The following is a 20,447-nucleotide window of genomic DNA, read 5'->3' on the forward strand; positions in this document are numbered from 1 at the left end:
CATGTTGAAACATTAATTGTTCTGTATTACAAATGTACATTACAAGTACAGTAGGCCTACATGTGACCACATTTTAATCACTGTCTTGTTTTTACTACATCTAAATGAAATAATGGCCAAGTCAAGACAATTTTATTTATAAAGCCCATTATCACAAAACACAGTTTGCCTCAGAGGGCTTTACATTATGACATCCCTCTGCCCTTAGATCCTCACATCATCTAAGGAAAAACTCCTCCCAAAAAACCCTGTAACAGGGGAAAAAATGTTAGAAACCTCAACCCCACCAACCTTTAGTATAGCTTGCAGAGAATATATTAATTTCTACTTTCTTAAATTGTTCCTTTACTATCTGTGTGATGTTTTGTGTTTTACATCTATCCTTGTTATTCATGACATGCTCATCTGTGCACATCAATTAATCTGAGTACATATTAAATGTTGATGAGTTGTGAATAACATCAGAGATGTTCCATGATTTCTTCATTCACTTCAGATTAAATAACGTGACACTAAACATTAAGGGCCTATTTGTTCTCTACCCTTAAGATGTTGTGAGTCTTTTTTGTGCAATGTAGACCCTAAAAGCAATGCATTTTTCATTGGGTGGTGATATGTTTCTACACTTGCATTTCACTTGTTTGGGGTCTTGTTTGATTGTGCAAAGGTGATTGGACTGAGGTTGTGTTTATTCAGAAATTTTGTTTCAGTGTCAAATTGAAACATTTTTTAGTTAGAAGAATTAAGTTTCCCTCTCCATAGCCTACATGTTTAAAAGTGTGTATACTTTTTCACATTATACTAAAAACAAATTCTGACAGGGACTGACAAGCAGATCTAGTCTTTGTGTCACAGCTCCGGCCGTAACTCCTGGTTTTCCTTGTGTTTCTCTCCTAGTTTTGTTTTAATGGTTAACAGTACATTGCTTTGGGTTTATCTTCTATCAGCACTCTGTCTGTGATCTGAAACTCCAGCGCACTCCAGTTGAGGATATTCCCTGGAGTGAAGTTGAGTTCATCCATGTACTCCCGGATCTCACAAGGGGAGAGGGTGTAGTCCCACATGTGGACGTCAGATATCATGCCAACGAAAGACTTATTTATTTCAAAGCCACCACCGTGGGAATTCTGTTCCTGTAGAGATTGTGGATAAATAGTATTCATTTTGCACAATATATATCTAATATTTCAAGATTTTATTGATTAAATAGAGTTTAGCCATATCTGTACCTGTCCTAAGAAAATTATAGCATGGCCGCTGATGTGTGATCCAGGACTAACATATTTCCTCGTCCAAGGTTGTCCATCAAACCACAGCTGTGCCAGACCAGATCTGGAGTCCCATGTGGAACACATGGAGTGCCACATGTTCAACATGTAGTCTTGCCCTGTAAATGCTGCAGATATGTCTAGGATAAAGACATTGATCGCATCCCTTGCAGCATACCTGAATATCATGAAGCTATTGTCAGCAGAGGGTGTGGCAAGAGAGAAAAGAATGTGGTCTCTCCTGAGGTCTGTGATGAACCTGTTGACATTGGAAATGAATGATCATTCATGCTGCCCTTTCACAAAAAGAGATACAGTGGATGTTTTAATTTATTTTAATCAATGAATTCTACCTGAGACACACAGTTGCAGCATAGAACTTCTCTCTTGTAGTATTTAGTTGCACACGTGCTGTGTTGCTTTGTTGTGGGAAGGTGAACATTTTACCTGACAGATCTAGAAAAAAAAGAGAGAGACTTGTAATTGATGATTGATGTAAGTCTATTAAAAATATATGTATTACAAAAAGACATTTTGGGTGTAATATTTTTACACCTTAAAAAAACAAACTGTTTTTGTGATACAAAAACAGTTTGTGATACAATTGTGATAAATAATGATTGAAAGTCCTTGAACAAAATTTTAGCTCCCACATTTCTGGAAGGTGTTTATATATATATTCACAAGATAATAACTTATTACCACAAGATCTTGTGTGCATATGATAATAACTTTTGGGGACTGTAAGTGCTCCATAGAATTTCACGCAGCAAAATGAGAAATTATGTATAATTATGTGTAATTATGTGAACTAAGCAGCAAATAGGCTTTATGTAGTACAGCGCAAATTACATTTTCTATTAACATAATGAGAACATATTGCTGGTTAATATATCCAGAAAGTCCCAAAAGACTGATTAGCAACATGTTAACTAAAAAGGAATTTTATTTGTTGTCTGCCAAAATAGACAATCTTGTAATACAGTATCCAGTTGTAGTAACTACAGCATTTGTCATGATCCTGGGTTTTGTTATATTATTGACTTTGTTATGGGGTTTTCTGTTATGTTTTTTTTTTGTTAATCATGTTCTGTTTCTTGTTTTATTTTGTAGTATCACTCCTTGTGTGTCATGTCTGGTTTTACTTTATGTACTGTGTGTGTTTTCCCTGTTGTTGTTGTTTTTTCCCTTATGATTTTCCTGTCTTTAGTTCTCCCTGCCTTTGTTTTTTTTTACCTCCGGTTTTTAGCACACCTGTCTGTTATTAGTCTCATTTGTCCTTCCTTGTTAGAGCTTTACCTGTTCTGTTTTAGTCTTGTTTGCTCCACCCTTATGTTCCCTCTCGTTCGATTTTCAGCCAATCCCTGTTTCCCTCCTTTCCCACCTACGCCAGCTGTGTGTTGTTCTGCTGATTAGCCTTTTGTGTTTATATACATGTGTTCCCTTTTGTTCCTTGTCAGTTTGTCTGTGACTCTACCCTGTGATCCTGCCTATCCTCCCTGCTGTGATCCTAGGCAGATCCTTCAGAATTGGCAGCGATTACATTGCCACAACATGTAATTCAAAAAAGCAGTTTACATACTAATGTTATTTCTGGGAGACAGGGTTAACACTCCTAATGTGGACAACCCATCCATGATTTATGAAAAAAGAAAAAAAAAAAGCTCTAAGGAAGATCACAAGTCCCATGCAAAGAGACAATTTTTTTTATAACAAAACCCTTTTACTAGTGTACTTATTGTTTAAGCCACAAGGTTCACAGTAGAACAGCGTATAAAAAGCCTTTATTGTCATTATATAATGTACAACAAAATCAACATCTAGCATTGATATGTAAAACAGAATTAAATATTAGTATTACTATTACAAGCATGCTACTGGTAAAAATGTTACACTATAACTTAAAACAATAGAATTCACATTTTTTAGGGTATGACATAGACAGTAAATGCCTGTAGGCAACATTAGTGATGGTGTCATTTAGTGTGTTATTAATAAAGATGATATAGAAGATTTTTACCTTGAGGACTTGCAGCACAGACCGTCAGCATCACCGTTAGAAGCAAAAACTTCATCTAATACAAGGACAAAATGCCACAATGGAAAATGTGTAGATTTATTCAATAACTTCAATAACTAAAACATTTGGTGTTGCCACTAATACTTTCAATGCCAGCATGAAAACATGGACAACAAGTGAATACACTGCTACTTGCCTTGGCCTGCTGTGATACACCATATAGACAGAACAGGCAAAAAAAGTTAATTTTGTTGTTGTGCACATCATTCCATGATCTTACCTTAAAGTCTATCAGGCTTTTGTGTGCAAAAAGGAATAAGAGTTTCAGATGCTTGCCACTTCCTCATTGAAGTCAGTTTATAATGCCATTCTGTATCCTATTGCTGTTTCTGACTAATGTTTCATTATCCCATCATTTCTGTTGGTTAAACAGAATTCGGGCTGATGTTGAAACACAAACTTCTGCATTTTTTCAACTGACTTGTGGTGCTTTTCTGTTACTAAATGGTAAATTGACTATACTTGTATAGTACTTTTCTAGTCTTATTGACCACTCAAAGCTCTTTAACACTACATGTCACATTCACCCATTCACACACACATTCACACACTGGTGGCTGAGGCTACACTGGTGCCACCTACCACTCAGTAATCATTTACACACAGTCACACTCCGATGACGCAGCATCGGGAGCAATTCAGTATCTTGCCCAAAGATACTTCGACATGTTGCCCGGAGCTGGGGACTGAACCGCTGACCTTCTGATTAGAGGATGACCGACTCTAACTCTGAGCCACAGCCGCCCCATTACCAGAAAGGGGCTAAATATCAGAGCTACAGACACAAATACCCAGATTTTAACCATGTGACGAATATCTTTGTTTTACTTGTTGTTTTCTCTCCTTCTATCCTTTTATCCTTTTGCAGGTGTGTGTTTGTGTGTGTGGCCTGTTTTCTGAATGCATTCAATCATGTGACATCACACTACAATATGTGCATGCCCACTTGTCTGTTAGATGGTTGCTTGATCGTGTGTCACAAACAACTAGCAGTTATCAGTTCTGTGCTTTCTTCACTACCTCCACGATCAACTAAAATGACTTGCTGCAGCACGACATCAAGGGCCTATCTTTTCTGTCACATTCAAATATTATTTCCTCTCTGCAGAGGACTTCAGTGATGTAGGAGTCTGCACACTCCTCTCTCCACTGATGTGATGAGATCCAGTAGTGACTGGGGAGAAGCCTGCAGCTCAGAGCAAATGTTTCCTGGAGAACGGCATCAGATCAGCCAGAGGGATGAACCCTGGAGAGGGATCAGACCGAGACGACTAGACAGAGCACAGTCAAGTCAGCAGGGAAAAACTCTCAGAGTCTGATTGAGCTTTCAGACAGGATGAGATGTATATGGGAGGGAGAAAAAGAAACAAGATAATATTGTTCAGTCACACTTACATTTATTTAACAAGAATAAGAAGGAACAAAAACATCTGAAAATTTACAGAAAAGGATATTAAAAAATCCAGTAAACATAAGCCATTACATACTGAAGATGAAGGCTGATGAAAAACTCTGAGGTAAAACAATCAAATTCAAACTGTTGCTGCTGATGTTAAGTGAAGCACAACAAAGCTGCCCGCCTCAGAGTCAGAGTCTGTAACAATATGGGATGTACATGATGAAATTATGAAACACTGGTGTTTAAATGCTGTACAGTTGCGTGTCTATGAGTCTCTAAGGTATTTGTATAACTGATGAAAGTCTACATAGTGCCATTGTATTATGATTATATATGAAGAGAACAATTCCAAGATGATGACAGAAAAACAAACTGAGGGAAGTTATAATCTTTTGTCTCTTGACTTTGTAAATGACAGAACAATAGGTGCTATTGTCAGTCTTGGATCCATGCCATTTAAAAAAATGAGCCGGAGTTATGATAGAGCTCTTGGAAAGCAAGTCATTATGGTGTCTTTGCATCTGTGCGCACACCATTGTTTTTGTGTCTGTAATTGTGAGTCTATGTTAGCAACGCTTTCTCACTGCCGTCCTCTAGATCATTCCTCTCCCAGCCCTGTCGAATGCGGGTGAGGATGCGGTCGACACAGGGCAGAAGGAGCACCAACTTCAGCACCAGCAACACAGAGGGCACCACCAGACCGAGCAAGTAGGCTGGAGGTGTGTGCCATTTATAGTAAGAGGGGCGAAGGAACTTGTCCCAACCATACAGGTAGGTGTGAAAGGTACAGAAGAACACTGTCAGGTATCCCAGCTTGGACTGGAAGAGAGAAAGAAAACTTTCATTCACAGAATCACACAGCAGCTCAGTTGCCACAACAAAATATTGGCATTGTATACTGGATATGTTGCAATAGTACATTTCATATGTATCATATCCAACGTTTGCAGGGCTGCCCACTGAAAATCATAGATTCTAGTCAAGCTGTTGCTTTTTTTGTTAGGGTTTGTTTTTTGTTAGTGTTTTTCTTGGGACCTTTTGATACCCAGTTTTAACTGCAGAGTGAATGTGTGAGTGAGTGATTGTCAGTTGTGGCACCCAAAGTGGGTAATTTAAACCAAAATATGATCTTTTCTTAACTTTATACCAGTGCTTTCTTTGCTTTGACATAACCAACATTGTAAAAACATAAGGAAATATAAAGTTTCAACATAATAACATACAGCTTTTGCTTATTCATGGTTTACAGAAATAAACAATGCCAACAATTATTCTTGTGGTTGCACATAAAGTTGGACAAATAAACACAAAACTAATTATGAGACAAGCTTTTAACCTACATGTGTGCACACAATCCAACACACTCATCTACTTTGTGTGCTACAAATGTACATAGATATAAACCAACTGCTGTTGATAGGGAAAGTGCATACACACGCACACTTGCACATTTCCTGGCATGTAGATCCATGCCATACACATGAACTAAACCAAAAGATGGTGGCAAAGAATAATATATGCCCCCCGAACTACATTTGATGAATAACTTAACATTTAAAGCACTGCTCTAATTTGGTCTGGAGTAAAGGGGAGGGATGTGGAATTAGAAAATGAGCTTGACATGACCCAGTTACATTTATAAATGAGTTTGGTCCCTGTGGTGAGGCCGATTTCATTTTCGATTGGTCAAAGTGGGAGAAAAGGTAAGCATTTGTGTTTCCTCTTCCTGAGTAAAAACAATCATTGCAAGATTTAGCAAGGAAAGGGTGGAAATATCACCAACATGCTTTCAACAGATTATTTCCAACAGGAAATTGGAAACAGCTATCTGGCGCACATCACTGTTTCCCATCTGGGGATGAAGCACAGAATCGTCCTCATTAGTCATAACTTGAAACTTAGCTAATGGAAATGATGTGAATATCATTGCAAATAGTTTTTCTGCCACTATTAACATACTTTAAAGGTCCAGTGGCTTCTCTGTAAATTTCCACACTAACTGAACTTCAGCGGCCTGGAGCATAAACAGGTGCAATATTGTATTGGCATTACACAGAACACTTCATAATGCACTTTAAAATACCTCCAGCGGGCACATTGTGAGTGGATACCAACTGAGCCTATTTAATATTGTGAGCATGTATTCCTGTGTTAACTGAATCATCAATCTGGTTGTCATTTGCAGCTTTTCAAGGCCACTGTGTAGAGGTGAGATAATCAGTTGTACCAAATTATATTTCCCAATGAGCTTGTTTGTATTCATTTTATCAGAAGCTGGCTCATGAAATATTATCGCAATGGCTGTAAAATGGGCTTGTCTGCCATTCAATTTCATTTTTCGTGGGCTAAGAGTGCCAAATCTGTTGGCGACAAAAGGTGCGAAGGCATTCATTTTGTTAAAGAGTGTAACATTTAAGTGCAAATCTAAGTGGAGAGTGCATACACGTGTACCTTCCTAATTTGTGGGCTGACCAAGTTTCTAAAAATGGGATTACAATACAAACAATCCTTTATATTTTTAGTTTTCCAGGAAATGAATTCAATCTGTTAAACACACATGGGCACAATTGCCAACATGTGCTTACAGGACCTCTGTGTAAGATTTAGGGGGATTTATTGGAGTCTAGTGGTGAGTATTGCAGATTGCATCCAGCTGAGACTTCTCCTGGTTAGAATTCCTTCAGTGCTTGTTTGCCAGGAGTTTTTTATTAAGAGCCGAATTATCTGCAAGGGTCTCTTCCTCTACAAAACAAACAGACCAGGTGGTAAGAACTGGTAAAAATACTGAATAAAGTGGTTTCTCTAATGCTGTTTGCCATGTTGGTCACAGCTGCTAACCTAGCACCTGCAAATCCGTGTTCACCTTTTTTCTACGGTAATTTAGGGTTCAGATGTTCTTGATGATTTTACAGGGAGCCAAATTATTTGCATATGTCTATTCTTCTTCAAAACAACAGACTAGAGGATTTCAGATTAAAAAATCTGTTTTGCTGACATTGCTCATTGCAGACAGGCTTCTAACTATGGTGACAGACACAAAAACACAAAATCACAAGTTTCAAATAGCTGTTCATTGTACTACAGTGTTTTGAACTTTGTCATTTGGTTTAATTTTTCAGCCTCAAAGGTTGCCACTTGGGTGATCTTGATAAACAAGGACCCACGCCCTGTCCAGATATAAATAAATCATTTAAAGGTGACAAAAACACAACAATTCTTATTTTCAGGTGATTATACACGAAGTAAACAATCTCATTATATACCATTTTTACCAAAATATCCCCCTAAATCCTACATGCTGGGCCTTTAGGGAAAAGCTGTTGGACATAGAGCTTGGGAGACCAAAGAGCCAGCACGAGTAAAAACTGAAATTTAAAAAAATTCCACATTCCTCCAGTTGTGACCGCCAGTGTAAACAGGATGCAGGGAGTCAGCCACATTTTGATGGGCTGCACAGCAGCCTGCCCAACCCAAAAAGAGTTCTGTTTTCCATATCCATTGAGTGTCGCTGTGAATGTGCTCATACACTGAAGCTCACACACTTTAACACATCCAGATGCCCACATGTCATAAGACTCAGACAAACATTACAGTACCTGTATGAAGCTGAACTCTCTCCAGCTGAGAGCATTACTGACGGAGGGGAGAGAGGTTATTCCCAATAGGAGATAAAGGCCAAATCCCAGAATTCCCATTGAATAGTAAGAGTCTGTACGCCAGGCAATGGTGTTGTCCATCACTGCTGTTTGGTTTTCCTTGGCCTAAAAGTGACAGTAAACAAGAAGGAGAGTTGTTTATAAACTGTTTCATAATCACGCAAACTTGTCTGATTTATAGTTGTTTGTGAATGAACAAGTACTTTAAATGCAAACAGGAAGCTTTACATTTATCAAACACACTTATTTCTGGATGTTTTTTTTTTACCTGCAAGACGGTACTAGCGGCAATCTTGAACCTCACATAATATCTGGTGAAGAAAATGAAGTATTTAGAGAAAAAAACTTAAGGTCTAATCATTGTCACATACGTTATCTAAGGTGGCAGTTACCTGAACTAAAAAAATATATTCAAAAGACTGTCAGTGTTATTATAATAACACAATTCAGGGTTTAGTAACACATTAATTTATTTGTAGTGACATTCCATGATTAAAACATCTGCCAACACAAATTCATTTTCTATTTTTGGAGCTGGACCCTTCATTTAAGGTTTTATTAAAATGCATTGCATGTCTCGGAGCACAGAGCAGACTCTGAACACAGATGGAGCAGTGTAACGTCAGGCACATTGAAAGTTAAATGTATCTATTCATTCTGCATCTAAAAGTTCGCATTAACTTGCAGCAACTGCTTCTCTCATTCATCGATCTAATCTGATCAGATCAGCTCTGAATGAATCGACAGATCAATTACCCATCCCATGAGTTACAAACTGCTGCTGAGGAAAAAAAAGAACTCATGAGGGTTCCCCCTGTGCTGCATTCACGGACCCTCAAAAACTTCCCTGTTTAGAGAGGGAACACAGAATGATACAAAAAGACATATACATTTAAAAGAATTAAAACATAACAAGGTTTGTTGTTGTTTCACCCAAAAAAAAACTTGGCTACGTACTTCAAGAAATTGATCATCTTTCCTGTGTGACATGAATTTTCTTTCTTTCTTTCTTTCAGTAGTTCTTGTCAAACTTAATTTCTCTCCACTGTTCATAATCCTAAAGCTTAAAATGAAGTTACACATTTTTAGCTGTTAGAAATCATGCCTTATCTTTTTATACTGTACTTTTCTACAAGAGAAGTTCCTTTAGGTATATTTAGGTGCTTCTAAGAAACTGAAAGGCCATTCTTTGGATTTTCTAGTTATATATATGCTGTTAATCTCTGAGAGAAGTGGCAGTTATTGTGATATACAATTACCTTACTATGTTTGTATTGTTAGCATTAGTCAACACTCAGTTGCCCTGTTATTAGGTATGCCTGACTAAAAGTGTTGCTGTTAAATACATCAGCCCTATATCCCCATTGATATCACTGAGGACAGACTAAATATTAAATACTTCCTGGCATAACGTCAGCAGCAGCACAAACTACCGCATCCAAAATTAACATAAAGTACAATTAATTATTTAGTGAGAGTAGGAGTTAAATGCAAGGCTGTCATTATATTAGTTTTAGTTGGGTGTTATTGATCAACTGGCAACAAATTTTAGTCAAAATTACAGTTTTGCATACTTCGGTCAAAGCTGCCATTATTTGTTTTGATTGAAATGGATGAAAGAAGAATGAAAGAGTAAAACGATGTGTAAACCTGGTACATACCTTATAGGAATGATGAGAGTGTAGAGCACATGTAGAACAGCAAAGCCAAGTGCTACCAGTCCCAGCTGTTTCCTGCACAGCATCCAGCGATCCAACCAGTCAGGGAAGCGCCTGAAACAAACTTTGACTTATAGTTTACAATATTTAAGATATACTGCGGACACTACATGTCAGTCTATTTTGTTTACTGACTTGTATTTGGTTCCTCTGTAGAGCTGAAGGAAGGCAGCTATGACACCAGGCACGTAACACAGAGATAACATGATGAGAGACACAATGGGAAACACCTGAGATAAGGGGGATAAACACAGAGGTGGTTACTGTGATGCTCCAAAGTCAAAAAAGTTACTTTCAAAGAGGAATTAATGCTTAATTATGCTGCACAGGCTTTACCTTGTTGGCCATGGACACCATGATTCTAAAGGAGATGTCTTTCCCCTGGTCAACATATGCATAGACAACATCTCTAAGGACCACATAGACGAAGAAGACGGCGGTGAGGCCAATGGCCACACGTAGTGGAAGTCTCCACTCTGGGAAAAGCTGTAAGGGAAAGTCCTCCAGCTCTTTGGCTGCACACAGAGAGCCTCTATCCAGGACAGCGAAGCCCAGTTTGGTGGCCACCTCTGTCACTGCCTGCTTTGCTTCAGCACTGTTTCCACACAGGTACACCTGGAGTATGAAAAGATCCATAGTTTTTAAAGCACAAGAAATGCCTCATGTGAGGAGTATATGTCTTCATTATTTCATATTTATACGTTAATGTTTATGCATTTGTGCAGGCAATGATGAAAGGGTAGTTTTACTTCAGAGGATTGTGCATAAGCACCTGGAGATGCTGTGGATTCCTTTATGAAATGCTAATTTTAGCTGAAGAAAGCAGGTGAAAACTAACAACAGTGCTCAGTCAACACCTGTGATGTTGCTGATTGTGCACCAAATATACCACATCCCAATATTTAAACCTACAACCCCCACAACATACACACACACACACACACACACACAACCACACTCTGTGTGGTTTTATCATCCTCTGGGATTGTGCAACCAGATCAAAATGAAACAGAAAAACCCACATATGCTACAGCTTTGCAGTACAGAGCAAGAGAGCAAAGCATGTGATGGAGAGCTTAGATCTAAGAGAGACTGTGGAGTTAATTGATTCAAGGATACATCAGAGATGGCATTCACAGCAAAGACACGAGGCTGACTCCTCAGATTTGGCTTCTTTAACTGGATTTGGTTTGATCAAAACTTCAAAATGAGTTAATAATATAGTTTGGACTGAAATGCTTTCCTTTCTGAGAGAGACTATTATTTTTAACTTGTTGGTCAGCACCCCACTGTGTGAACACATCAGAGAAAAGTAAAATGCTTGTAGTCCTGCAGGAGGAGAGGAATTTGACAAGCAGTTCCTGAATAGTTTAATTCTAAAATGAGATATTTCACAATTTGAAAAAAAGCATTCCTAAATAGCAGAAGAAAAACAAATAAATGGAGTACTTTTTTTTTTGTTTTAGTGTCAAATACACTTTTTCCACCCAAAAATAGTGATTCGATTGGAAACAGAATGTCACAAACACTTAGTGTACCTGTCTACTGGCATCTGATGGTCCATTCTGCAGGGCCCAGGCAGACAAGGTGTTAAAAGCCTTCACCACATGAGCTCCAGGGATCAGCCTGGACAACAAACAACAAACTCTGTTTTGCTTCATGTTCCATCAGTCGTTGATTCGAACCACATGATCCATGAGAGCTCCTAACATTTTTGTTAATTACATTATTGCCTCATTTCCTCTTACCTCTGCAGATACTCAGCATTGGCCTCTGGGTATAGATTCTTCTTGAGGTTGTTGCTGACGTCCACCAGCACCTTCCGATCAATGAAATCAGCAGAGTGGATGAAAAGTTAGAAATGAACCAAGTGTGATGTTACACAAAGGCATCTCACTGCACAACAAGGTACCTTCCCCCTGAGTTGAGGTGCAAGTGTCTCCAGGAAGTCGTAGTGTTCTCTGTGAATACAAATAAAGACCAGACTGGCTGACTGGGCTGCTGCCTCGTGGTTTAATGCCTGCACAACACACACAAATACTATTGTCAAGCATAGCCATTACACGTGGCAACATGTCCATTTTAACAGGCTTATCCTGTTCAATAATGGCTGACTTGCTAAACACAAATTGCACAAAAGTTGATAACTGCAACATATGCAGACACTCATAAACACACACATTATCAGTGACATTGTTTAGCTTAGTCAACTTTCAAAGCCTGATAACAACTTTCCTTTCTTCCCAGCACTATCTTTGCTCTTTCAACATAGTTATTTGTGTTGGCTCAGGACCATCATGCAACGCACGTTCTGAAGTATCAGCTGACAATTACAACAACAACAATCCTCAGATTAACAGGAAAAGAAAGTTGAAATCCAGAGTGTGAGAAGGCATCATCTGACGCATTGTACCTGAGCTCCCTGAGGCAATGGTCCACAGCTGTGAGGTCTGCGGCTGCCGTATACCACCCTGTAGCCACACTGGAGCAGACGCTGGCCCAGAGAGCGCCCTAAGTCCCCCGTCCCAAAGATACACAACAGCTCCTGTTCAGGGGCAGCTGCGGTGCCCAGAGGACACAGCGACACGCTCTCTGGCTTCACCTCCCTTGACACGCTGCTCAGTCTGTCAGCCGACATGGCCACAGCCTGACACAAACAGTGATGATATCTCCTGTGGTTCTGACAGAACAAAACACTCCACCAGCTTCTCTGTCAAAATGTGTAATGTGTCCAGATTCAAGGCAGATGTAACAAAATAATAGTCTTCAAAGTAACAGCTCTGCTGGGTGCTTCTGGAAAAAGTGTCGACAAATCAGCTGTCTGCCCCTCAAGCCCATGTGTCTGCTCTTCTAACTCATTACTCTTCAGACTGACAAGTTTTTCAGGCTTGAGTCAGATTTTGTATTGGCCCATCCCTTCCATGACTCTGGGTGATGTCTAAACTGGGAAACTCCATGGAAAAAGATGGGAGGTGTGTTGCTGCTGGCAGGAGTGTTGGGGAGTTTCTTTGCACAAACTCTGTGTTTGTCTGTGTATGTTTGTGTAATGCCAGGAAATATTGTGGCATGGTTTCAAATATGCCCTCTTCTGGGAAATCAGCACATCATCTGTGGCAGATTATGCAATACCGGAGAACAAAATTTACAGTTTAGCAAAATCCTGAGTTTTTTCTGGTTCTACCAAATTGCTTCACACATTAAGAAACACATACAGAGGAAGGCAATAAGTGAAAGTCCCAATCAACTGGAGGACATAAAGGAAATACTGAAGAAACATAACAGGCTCTCTCTGACTGGCACAATGTGAGACAGATTTTAAACTGTAGTTTATTTAATGTCAGTGATTTAAAGGCCATTATGTGAGGTTTAGGCATTTACACAGACTGAAACCAAAGAGATGAAAACAAAATGAATTCTTAAAACAGTTAAAAGTCAGGATCTGATTGCTTGCGCTCTGGTATTGCACTTTGTAGCGAGCACCAGCATTGACCAAAACAGTAACAAACATGAGACTGACAGTGATTGACCTTCATCATGTCAGGGCTGGAAAATCTGAATCATAATTTTTCCAGGCACAATGTCACATACTTTGAATTTTCTGGGAAAGTTTGTCCTGAGTCCTCAATTCAGACATTGGTCCAGATTCTGCTAGAAGCAGAGAGTCAGGAAAAGTCTCAATTTTTAAGTTACCTAACATCCTGTTCACCCACTGGAAATAAAGAAAAATTAATACTACAAAAAAACCCCAAAAAAACAAAAAACAACTTCATACAAAACCAAGTGCTGCTCAAAAATGTGTTCAACTGACAGTGCTAATATCACAACTGTGAAACATGTACACTGGACTTTCTAAAAACAAACTATTTGGACAGATTCTGGGTCACAGTGTGCAAACACAATGTGGAGGAATGCTCCCAACCCCCGCCTGTCTTGCCCTGCATAACCTCCATTATATGAGAAATTTCACATGCCCCACCAAGTGCATAATTACTTTGACATGTGTGCAAAACAAATAACCCACACTTTTATTAGCAGGAGGTTATTTGCCATGCACTTAGAGTGAAAGAACCCAATCCTTATAATCAGCCACTGATATGGTGGTCAGTGGAGGCACTCGCTGATTCATGCAAGCATGTAAACCCACCAATTACAGTCTAATCTTGTGTTGGCCCTATGAGTAATTAATGTTCTTAGCCTGGTGACTTAAGCTGGCCTCTGAGTGCAGCCCTCCTTATTTTCCCAGAGGTCCAGAATAACTCCAGTGTTCAGGGTTGAGGTGAACCGCGGGCCTAGTGACCTGTCCTACACTGTAATTACTCCCTCTGCGCTGCTGCTTCACTAAGTAGCCAGTGTGTGTTTGTGTTTGTGTGAGTGTGTATGTGGGGGGGTGTCTGCATGTGATACGAATATAATGGTATTTTACGAGCACGCGCACAAACACATACACAAGATAATGTAATGAAATTTGTCGCTGATCTGGTTTCTCAGGCAGTAATTAGCCTGAGACCTTAACAGCAATTAATCTGCTGTTTGGTAAACAATTACTTACTGACTCTTCCTCCTACAAGATTGTAAAGCTTTAAGTAAAGTGCTGCTCATGAGCTTGGGAGAACAGGCTTGTTAAACAAAGAAAAATCACTAGTTTTTGCATCAGTAAGAAGAAACACAAACAAACGAATATTGTATAGAGAAAGTGTTAAAGTTTAGATTGAATTCAGCAGGTCAGTGCTGAAACGCTGTGGTGTGGGATTTTATGTTTTTCCCACATTAAGTGGTCAGTTATGACTGACCAAGAGTTTCTTGCCCTCTGAAGCCTAGCTCAAAGATCAACCAGTATCAGCCCCGGCACTAAAGAACAACGCTCGACCTCAGTGAGCTGGAGTCAAGTACTAGTGAGCAACAAAACCAAACAATCTGGGCTCCAACAGTGTGGGTGGTTCTCTGATGATCAAAACAAAACTGATCGGAAGCAGCAATCACATATCAAATGTCATGTCTGGAAAAAGGCACTCACAGGCAAGGGTGATGATTGAACCGTCCAGTATTTCCAGGCTATACAGCCATTACCATGATTGGCTTTACACTGTGCACTGATTGTCTAAGCAAAATACAGTGTGCATTAAAGCCACAAGTCTATGCTAATGAATTTTGGTGAATGGAACGAGGCTCAGTAACATCCTGCTTTCTAGATCAGTGTGCTATATAATCAAAATGATTTATTTTTGAATGCAGCACATTTTGTTTGGTAAAGTGTTGGGTTGTGTGTGCTGTTTTTCAAGCAGCTCTAGCAAATGTATAATTGTGACCATGGTGGAATATAGACCTCAGAGAGCTGCAGAGAAGGAAGGAAGAGGTGACGTAGGTTTTCTACAGCGATGAGGTTACTAGAGCAGATGCTCTCCAGGTAATGGATTATCAGATACATGAATAACTATAGCAATTATTCAGTGGAGAGCATGGTCGGGGGGATGAATTATTAATAATCTACAGTGGAAAGATTTGTTGCAGAGTGTGATTTGATGTCAAAAAGAAAGAGGGGATGGCATAGAGAGGGGGTGCGTGTGTGAGAAGTCCTGCTAGAGAATGGTTGCACAGTAGTCAAGGGGTTTGGTGCGTAGAGGGGGCAGAGGTAGCTAGATCTGAGGTGTGACCAAGCCAAGGAGCTGCTGTGCCGCAGGGCAAAAGAGGAGAGTGAATAACACCCTGGTCTGAGGCAGGATGTTTGGTACATTGACTTTTCCCTCTTCTCACTTCACCTCCTCCACACGACACATCTGCTGTTTGTGTCTACCTTGAGGCACAGAGTGTCCTCATTTGAGGCCCCTTAGCTATCCTTTTGAGGTTATGTTTTGGGTTTGCAGGCCGTGACCTGACACAGCCAGAAAGGCCACACCTAAAAACAGCTTTTCTTAAGGCAGAAACATCAGAGGGTCTGGCTGAAAAACAACCCACATATACTCATCATTTGCTCAGAAAATTGCTAAGCTGTCAAAGCCCTTTTTTTTGTCGGGCGTTTAAATGAGTAACAGAAGAAAATAAAGTCCAGCTGGCTGGTTGGCAGCAGATGATATCCTTAGTGAAACTTATCTTGGCTTTGGACAGAGTCAGGAACTGTGTTGCAAGCTGTGCTTTTCCCTCTCTCTTTCTTTTTCTTTCTGTCGCTCTCTCTCTGGTCTATCATTGTGATCGTTGCAGAGATTTACAGTGAAATCTCCCTACTGACCCCTGCTGCACTGGTGCTCAATGAGTGGCCTGTAAAGTTAATGGGTCAGATCCAATCTTTCCTTGTAACACACTTCACTCCACGCACACAAACACACACACACACACACACACACACACACACACACACACACACACGCACATAACCTCACTTTCTTTCTTTCTCAGGTGCACACACACATCTTCCTGTCTCTCTTTCTGTTTCTTACAATTCAGAGCAGCATCAGGACATGGTCTCAGCTTTATGGGGGCTCTAATCACAGTGGCTATAAAACCTGACTGAATGAGCATGCAGGGGCTCACTAGTAACACTGATGTATGCAATATTAGTTGTTCTGATACTAATGCTCTTATTGGAAATGCATCCAATACTGCCAAAAATGCTGGAATGTGAATTGGTGAGTTTGAAAGTCTATGCACCGATCTGATGCCACTTAATTTATAAATATACTTTAAAGTAGTTTCACACCTGAATAAAATGCCAGCTTTCCCCAAGTTTTCAATTCTTCTTCACCGGTATAAAACAGTGGCCAAAACGGCAAGTTGCACTGTGCAGCCAAGAAGGGTCTAGATGCAGTGTTACCATGGATGGATTAAGAGAACTGGACAAAGTATTGGATAAAGCAAGTTGTGGTGCATGGAACCAAAGTGGTTCAAAAATACGCAGATAATCAGCACTGCCTTCACCATGGATTTATACTGGATGCCTATTCATTCCAATGGAGCAACTCGCATGGCACATATGCCCACATTTTTTTTCTAGCTTCCTGGTTTACTTCCGTGGTACTCAAGTCCACACTGTAGTGATTCTCCAATTGGCCCTGCCCATGAATTCTTCACATCGGATGACATCACATGTTGCTAATCGCTTTCATGAAAAAAAATCCTAACAGAAAGAGTCATAATTGACTTGTTTGTAGTTTGAGGTGTCTTGTCAACAGTTTTGCAGATGTGTCAGTGGTAGTTCTTCTACCTTCTACCTTCCTTCTACCTTCTATCAGCAAAATGCTTTTTGGGCTGCATGTAATTTTTTTGTTACAATACTGCAAGTGGCCATGGGGAAAAATTTGCTGCAAGGCTGAGCAACTTTCCTGAGGGCCTGACTTCCAGGCATACTCACTAGAGACTTCAGCTGGCCGAGCCAGCTACTTCTTTGTTGCTCCAGTAACTTGAATGTGGATAAAATGATTGAATTGTTTGACTCTTCTAGACTTTCCAAACATTACTGCAGTGGATTACACCCAGATTGTTAAACAAGTCATTCAAGTAGGGGGGTTGGTTGTGATGCTTAAAAAATGTAATTTACAGATGCGTCTCTTGCTACGCAAGTCTATGGGAATAGTCTTTTCAGGGCACAGGGCATCACATGTAATTCCACTGTTTGGCTGCTTTGAAAATTGGCATTCCACACACCACCTGGCATTCAACCCAAGTCAGGGAGGTAAGCTTCTAGTGTCAGTGTCAACATCACCAGTTAGCCAAAGTTAGGCAATTCAGCATCTACACTGAGTGTAATTTAATACCTGAAAGTTACATCAACTACAAGGAGTCAAACTCCACCACAAAACATGTCATAAACATTAACTAATTAGACTATTTAACATTACTCCTTGTTATCCCGTTGCAATGAGATTTTTCCATCACATCTCTCCCAATGATGCATTCAGTTCCCTGTCAAAAAAGATGGGGAACTGGACTGGTCTGCCAACTAACGCCATGCCACCAACCCTATCAAAAGATACTTGCCAACATAACAACCTTTTGTGGAGGCAGGGCCTGCTCTTGGCATAGGCAATATAGCTGGTCGCATAGGGCGCCATCTGCTGGAGGGACACCACCACGCCGTCAGCCCCCCTTGGCCTTGAGGGAAAATAATAATAAAATAATAATTTTCTATGCCCACTGGCGCCCTCACTTAGTGTTTTCTGTCTAGAAAAAAAAATATATATTAACATTACAAATAAATAAACAGTGACATGTTCCTAAATTATGTGTGAGCACTAGATGTGTCGTTATTGGGTGTGGAGGTGCGGGTTAGGGTTAGGGCGCCTAGGGCACCAATTGGGTAGAGCCAGCCCTGTCTGTCTGGGAAACCCTAGTCAGCTTTTAGCAAAATGTCAGCACCCTGGCAATATTTTACATTGGATTAAAGAAAAGTTCTATGGATAGGTACTCGGTATCAGCCGCTACACAAGTTCAGGTATCAGAATCAGTAGGAGGTAAGGAGGTAAAAACATGGTATTGGAGCATCTCTACTAATATTACTGAAACCCTGAGAAATTGAGATTCTGAAAATTGTGAGTATTTATTTTACACTCTCTAGTTTACAGATTTATCACTGTCCACTCTGCTCCAGTAAAACTAAAATGATGTGCAGGTTTAAAAAAACTACAACATTTAAGTGCCTAAAAATCCATAGTCCACCCACACAGATGTTGTCACATATGTCGCTTGATTAGACCTCTTCTCGGAACTGAGTGGGTGCGTGCACACTAAGCTTGACTGATATCTCTCTCAGCCTTGTTGCGACTGTTACTGTAGAAAAATATAACCCATCGTCATATTTATTGCATAGTTGGTTACATCACATGGAGTTGCTAAGTAGAAGAAGCTATTTTGGGCACCCACAACTAAAAGTCCCACATATTTTTTCCAAAGACAAATATTATGTGCCTGGCTGTTTGAGCACTTTTGGATTGACCAAAATCTCTCCAGGGGAATACCTTGACCCCATCAGGTATGTCAAAAATATGAACAAGACATTTTTCAGAAACTGAAGATGAAATACTTCAAACTGATGGTGATAACATAAAAAAATTCATTATTACACATTATGTAAACCCATGTTTCACCCAGGTTATAACACCCATGTTTCTTAAGCAAGACTGGAGAAATTATTTGAAGAAACAGGAACACACTTGCACAAGCAGCCCTGACACTTTTCAACTCTATATCACCACCCAACTTAAGCTAGAAGTCTTATCAGCCAGAATAACTGAAAACACCAGTCAAGAGCCTTTAAAGTAAAACTGGAAATACAAAATCCTATTACACTTACCATAATGTTATCTCAAAATTCAAAATATATGTATTATTACATTTTAACCAAGGGAAAGATTTGGGGCTATTCTAGCCTAAGTTGTCTCACATAAATGAATTTATTGCACTGCATGCACAGAGCATCTGCAGAGTTAATATTTTTAAGCCATGGCTCTGACCGCATCACTCTGCAAATATTTGAAAGGCCCTTAAAAATGTTTTTCTTTTTTTTGCAATCAACTTCTTAGTATGAGCAAGGGGATCCAGTTATTTCCAATGGTAGATGTCTGTTAAGCGTTTTTTCTAGTGGTCTGACATAAGCGGGGCTCTGGGAAAGAGGCAATATGAATTACTTCTTTGCACCAATCAGGGTTTAGTAACAAGTAGCAGCAGAACCTGGTGGCAGTTGTTGGGTGTTTTAAGTCAGTGTCAATCAAAGCTGATCAAACCACACACACACAATAACCAAATTGAAAAAAAACAAACAACTTTTTTTCTACCTAGCTTTTGCATATTTAGTCATGTATGTGGGATTCTCTGGTGAAATACTATGATTTACATCAAGTTTTCAAGGTACAGTTTAAAAAGCCACATTAGATACAGTGCCAAACATCACTAACAGTATATTATATGAGATTTCCTGTGTGCCCATATGAGAAACCATATGGCCGTCACTAGACATCTCATAGCCCCTGAGAGGAATATCTGTCTTGTAAAACTGCTACGTGTGGGTCAGGCACTACTTGTTGATGAAATGCAGGACGGCAGCAGCACTCACTGTGACAGCACCAGTTGCAAACAGCCATAAAGTAGCAGCACCAGCAGACCACAAGTGTAAGCAAGGCTTTTGACAGCCTAAATACACACCGACTTATTACAAAGGCTCTGTTGGATATTGCAGCTAGTAGAGTGTGTCACACATGAATGTGGCAGTGCACCTTGAATTGTCTGCCTCAATTAGCCTTGTAGGCTTTGCTCAGTATATGCCATTTGGGATTTACTGTTTGTATTACACCATACCTGCTGAAAACAATTTACAACAGCGTTATTCTAAAACTGCACGAG

At 39.8% G+C, this 20,447-nt stretch overlaps 2 protein-coding genes across 3 annotated transcripts; both read right to left on the minus strand.

Moving 5' to 3' along the window:
- Positions 1 to 202: 202 nt before the first annotated feature.
- LOC121945111 (C-reactive protein-like) lies at positions 203 to 14,634 on the minus strand. 2 transcript variants are annotated; one of them, XM_042489136.1, is made up of 5 exons: positions 14,629 to 14,634; positions 3,289 to 3,343; positions 1,622 to 1,724; positions 1,230 to 1,527; positions 203 to 1,133 (listed from the first exon to the last, which is right to left on the minus strand). In XM_042489136.1, exons 2-5 carry the CDS (start codon positions 3,341 to 3,343, stop codon positions 912 to 914), a joined length of 678 nt encoding a protein of 225 aa, XP_042345070.1. In that variant the 5' UTR covers positions 14,629 to 14,634; the 3' UTR covers positions 203 to 911. The 2 variants fall into 2 exon arrangements, with proteins under 2 accessions (XP_042345070.1, XP_042345069.1); XM_042489135.1 differs by lacking the exon at positions 14,629 to 14,634 and adding an exon at positions 3,569 to 3,682.
- On the minus strand, positions 4,736 to 13,078 carry LOC121945110 (metalloreductase STEAP4-like). Its single transcript, XM_042489134.1, has 10 exons — positions 12,535 to 13,078; positions 12,034 to 12,141; positions 11,870 to 11,940; positions 11,660 to 11,747; positions 10,458 to 10,736; positions 10,257 to 10,351; positions 10,065 to 10,175; positions 8,672 to 8,714; positions 8,344 to 8,508; positions 4,736 to 5,566 (listed from the first exon to the last, which is right to left on the minus strand). Exons 1-10 carry the CDS (start codon positions 12,757 to 12,759, stop codon positions 5,309 to 5,311), a joined length of 1,443 nt encoding a protein of 480 aa, XP_042345068.1. The 5' UTR covers positions 12,760 to 13,078; the 3' UTR covers positions 4,736 to 5,308.
- Positions 14,635 to 20,447: the final 5,813 nt, after the last annotated feature.

The sequence above is a fragment of the Plectropomus leopardus genome, chromosome 7 (assembly GCF_008729295.1).
Source record: "Plectropomus leopardus isolate mb chromosome 7, YSFRI_Pleo_2.0, whole genome shotgun sequence".
Lineage (NCBI taxonomy): Eukaryota > Metazoa > Chordata > Actinopteri > Perciformes > Serranidae > Plectropomus > Plectropomus leopardus.

Coding starts and splice junctions, on each gene's coding strand:
- LOC121945111 (XM_042489136.1), bottom strand. CDS start 3,343: ATGAAGTTTTTGCTTCTAACGGTGATGCTGACGGTCTGTGCTGCAAGT. Junction 1,528..1,621: donor GCTGCAACTGTGTGTCTCAG/GTAGAATTCATT, acceptor CAATGTCAACAG/GTTCATCACAGACCTCAGGA. Junction 1,134..1,229: donor CTATAATTTTCTTAGGACAG/GTACAGATATGG, acceptor CAATCTCTACAG/GAACAGAATTCCCACGGTGG.
- LOC121945110 (XM_042489134.1), bottom strand. CDS start 12,759: ATGTCGGCTGACAGACTGAGCAGCGTGTCAAGGGAGGTGAAGCCAGAG. Junction 10,352..10,457: donor TGGTGTCCATGGCCAACAAG/GTAAAGCCTGTG, acceptor CCCTTATCTCAG/GTGTTTCCCATTGTGTCTCT. Junction 5,567..8,343: donor GAGAGTTCAGCTTCATACAG/GTACTGTAATGT, acceptor TCTCTCTTCCAG/TCCAAGCTGGGATACCTGAC.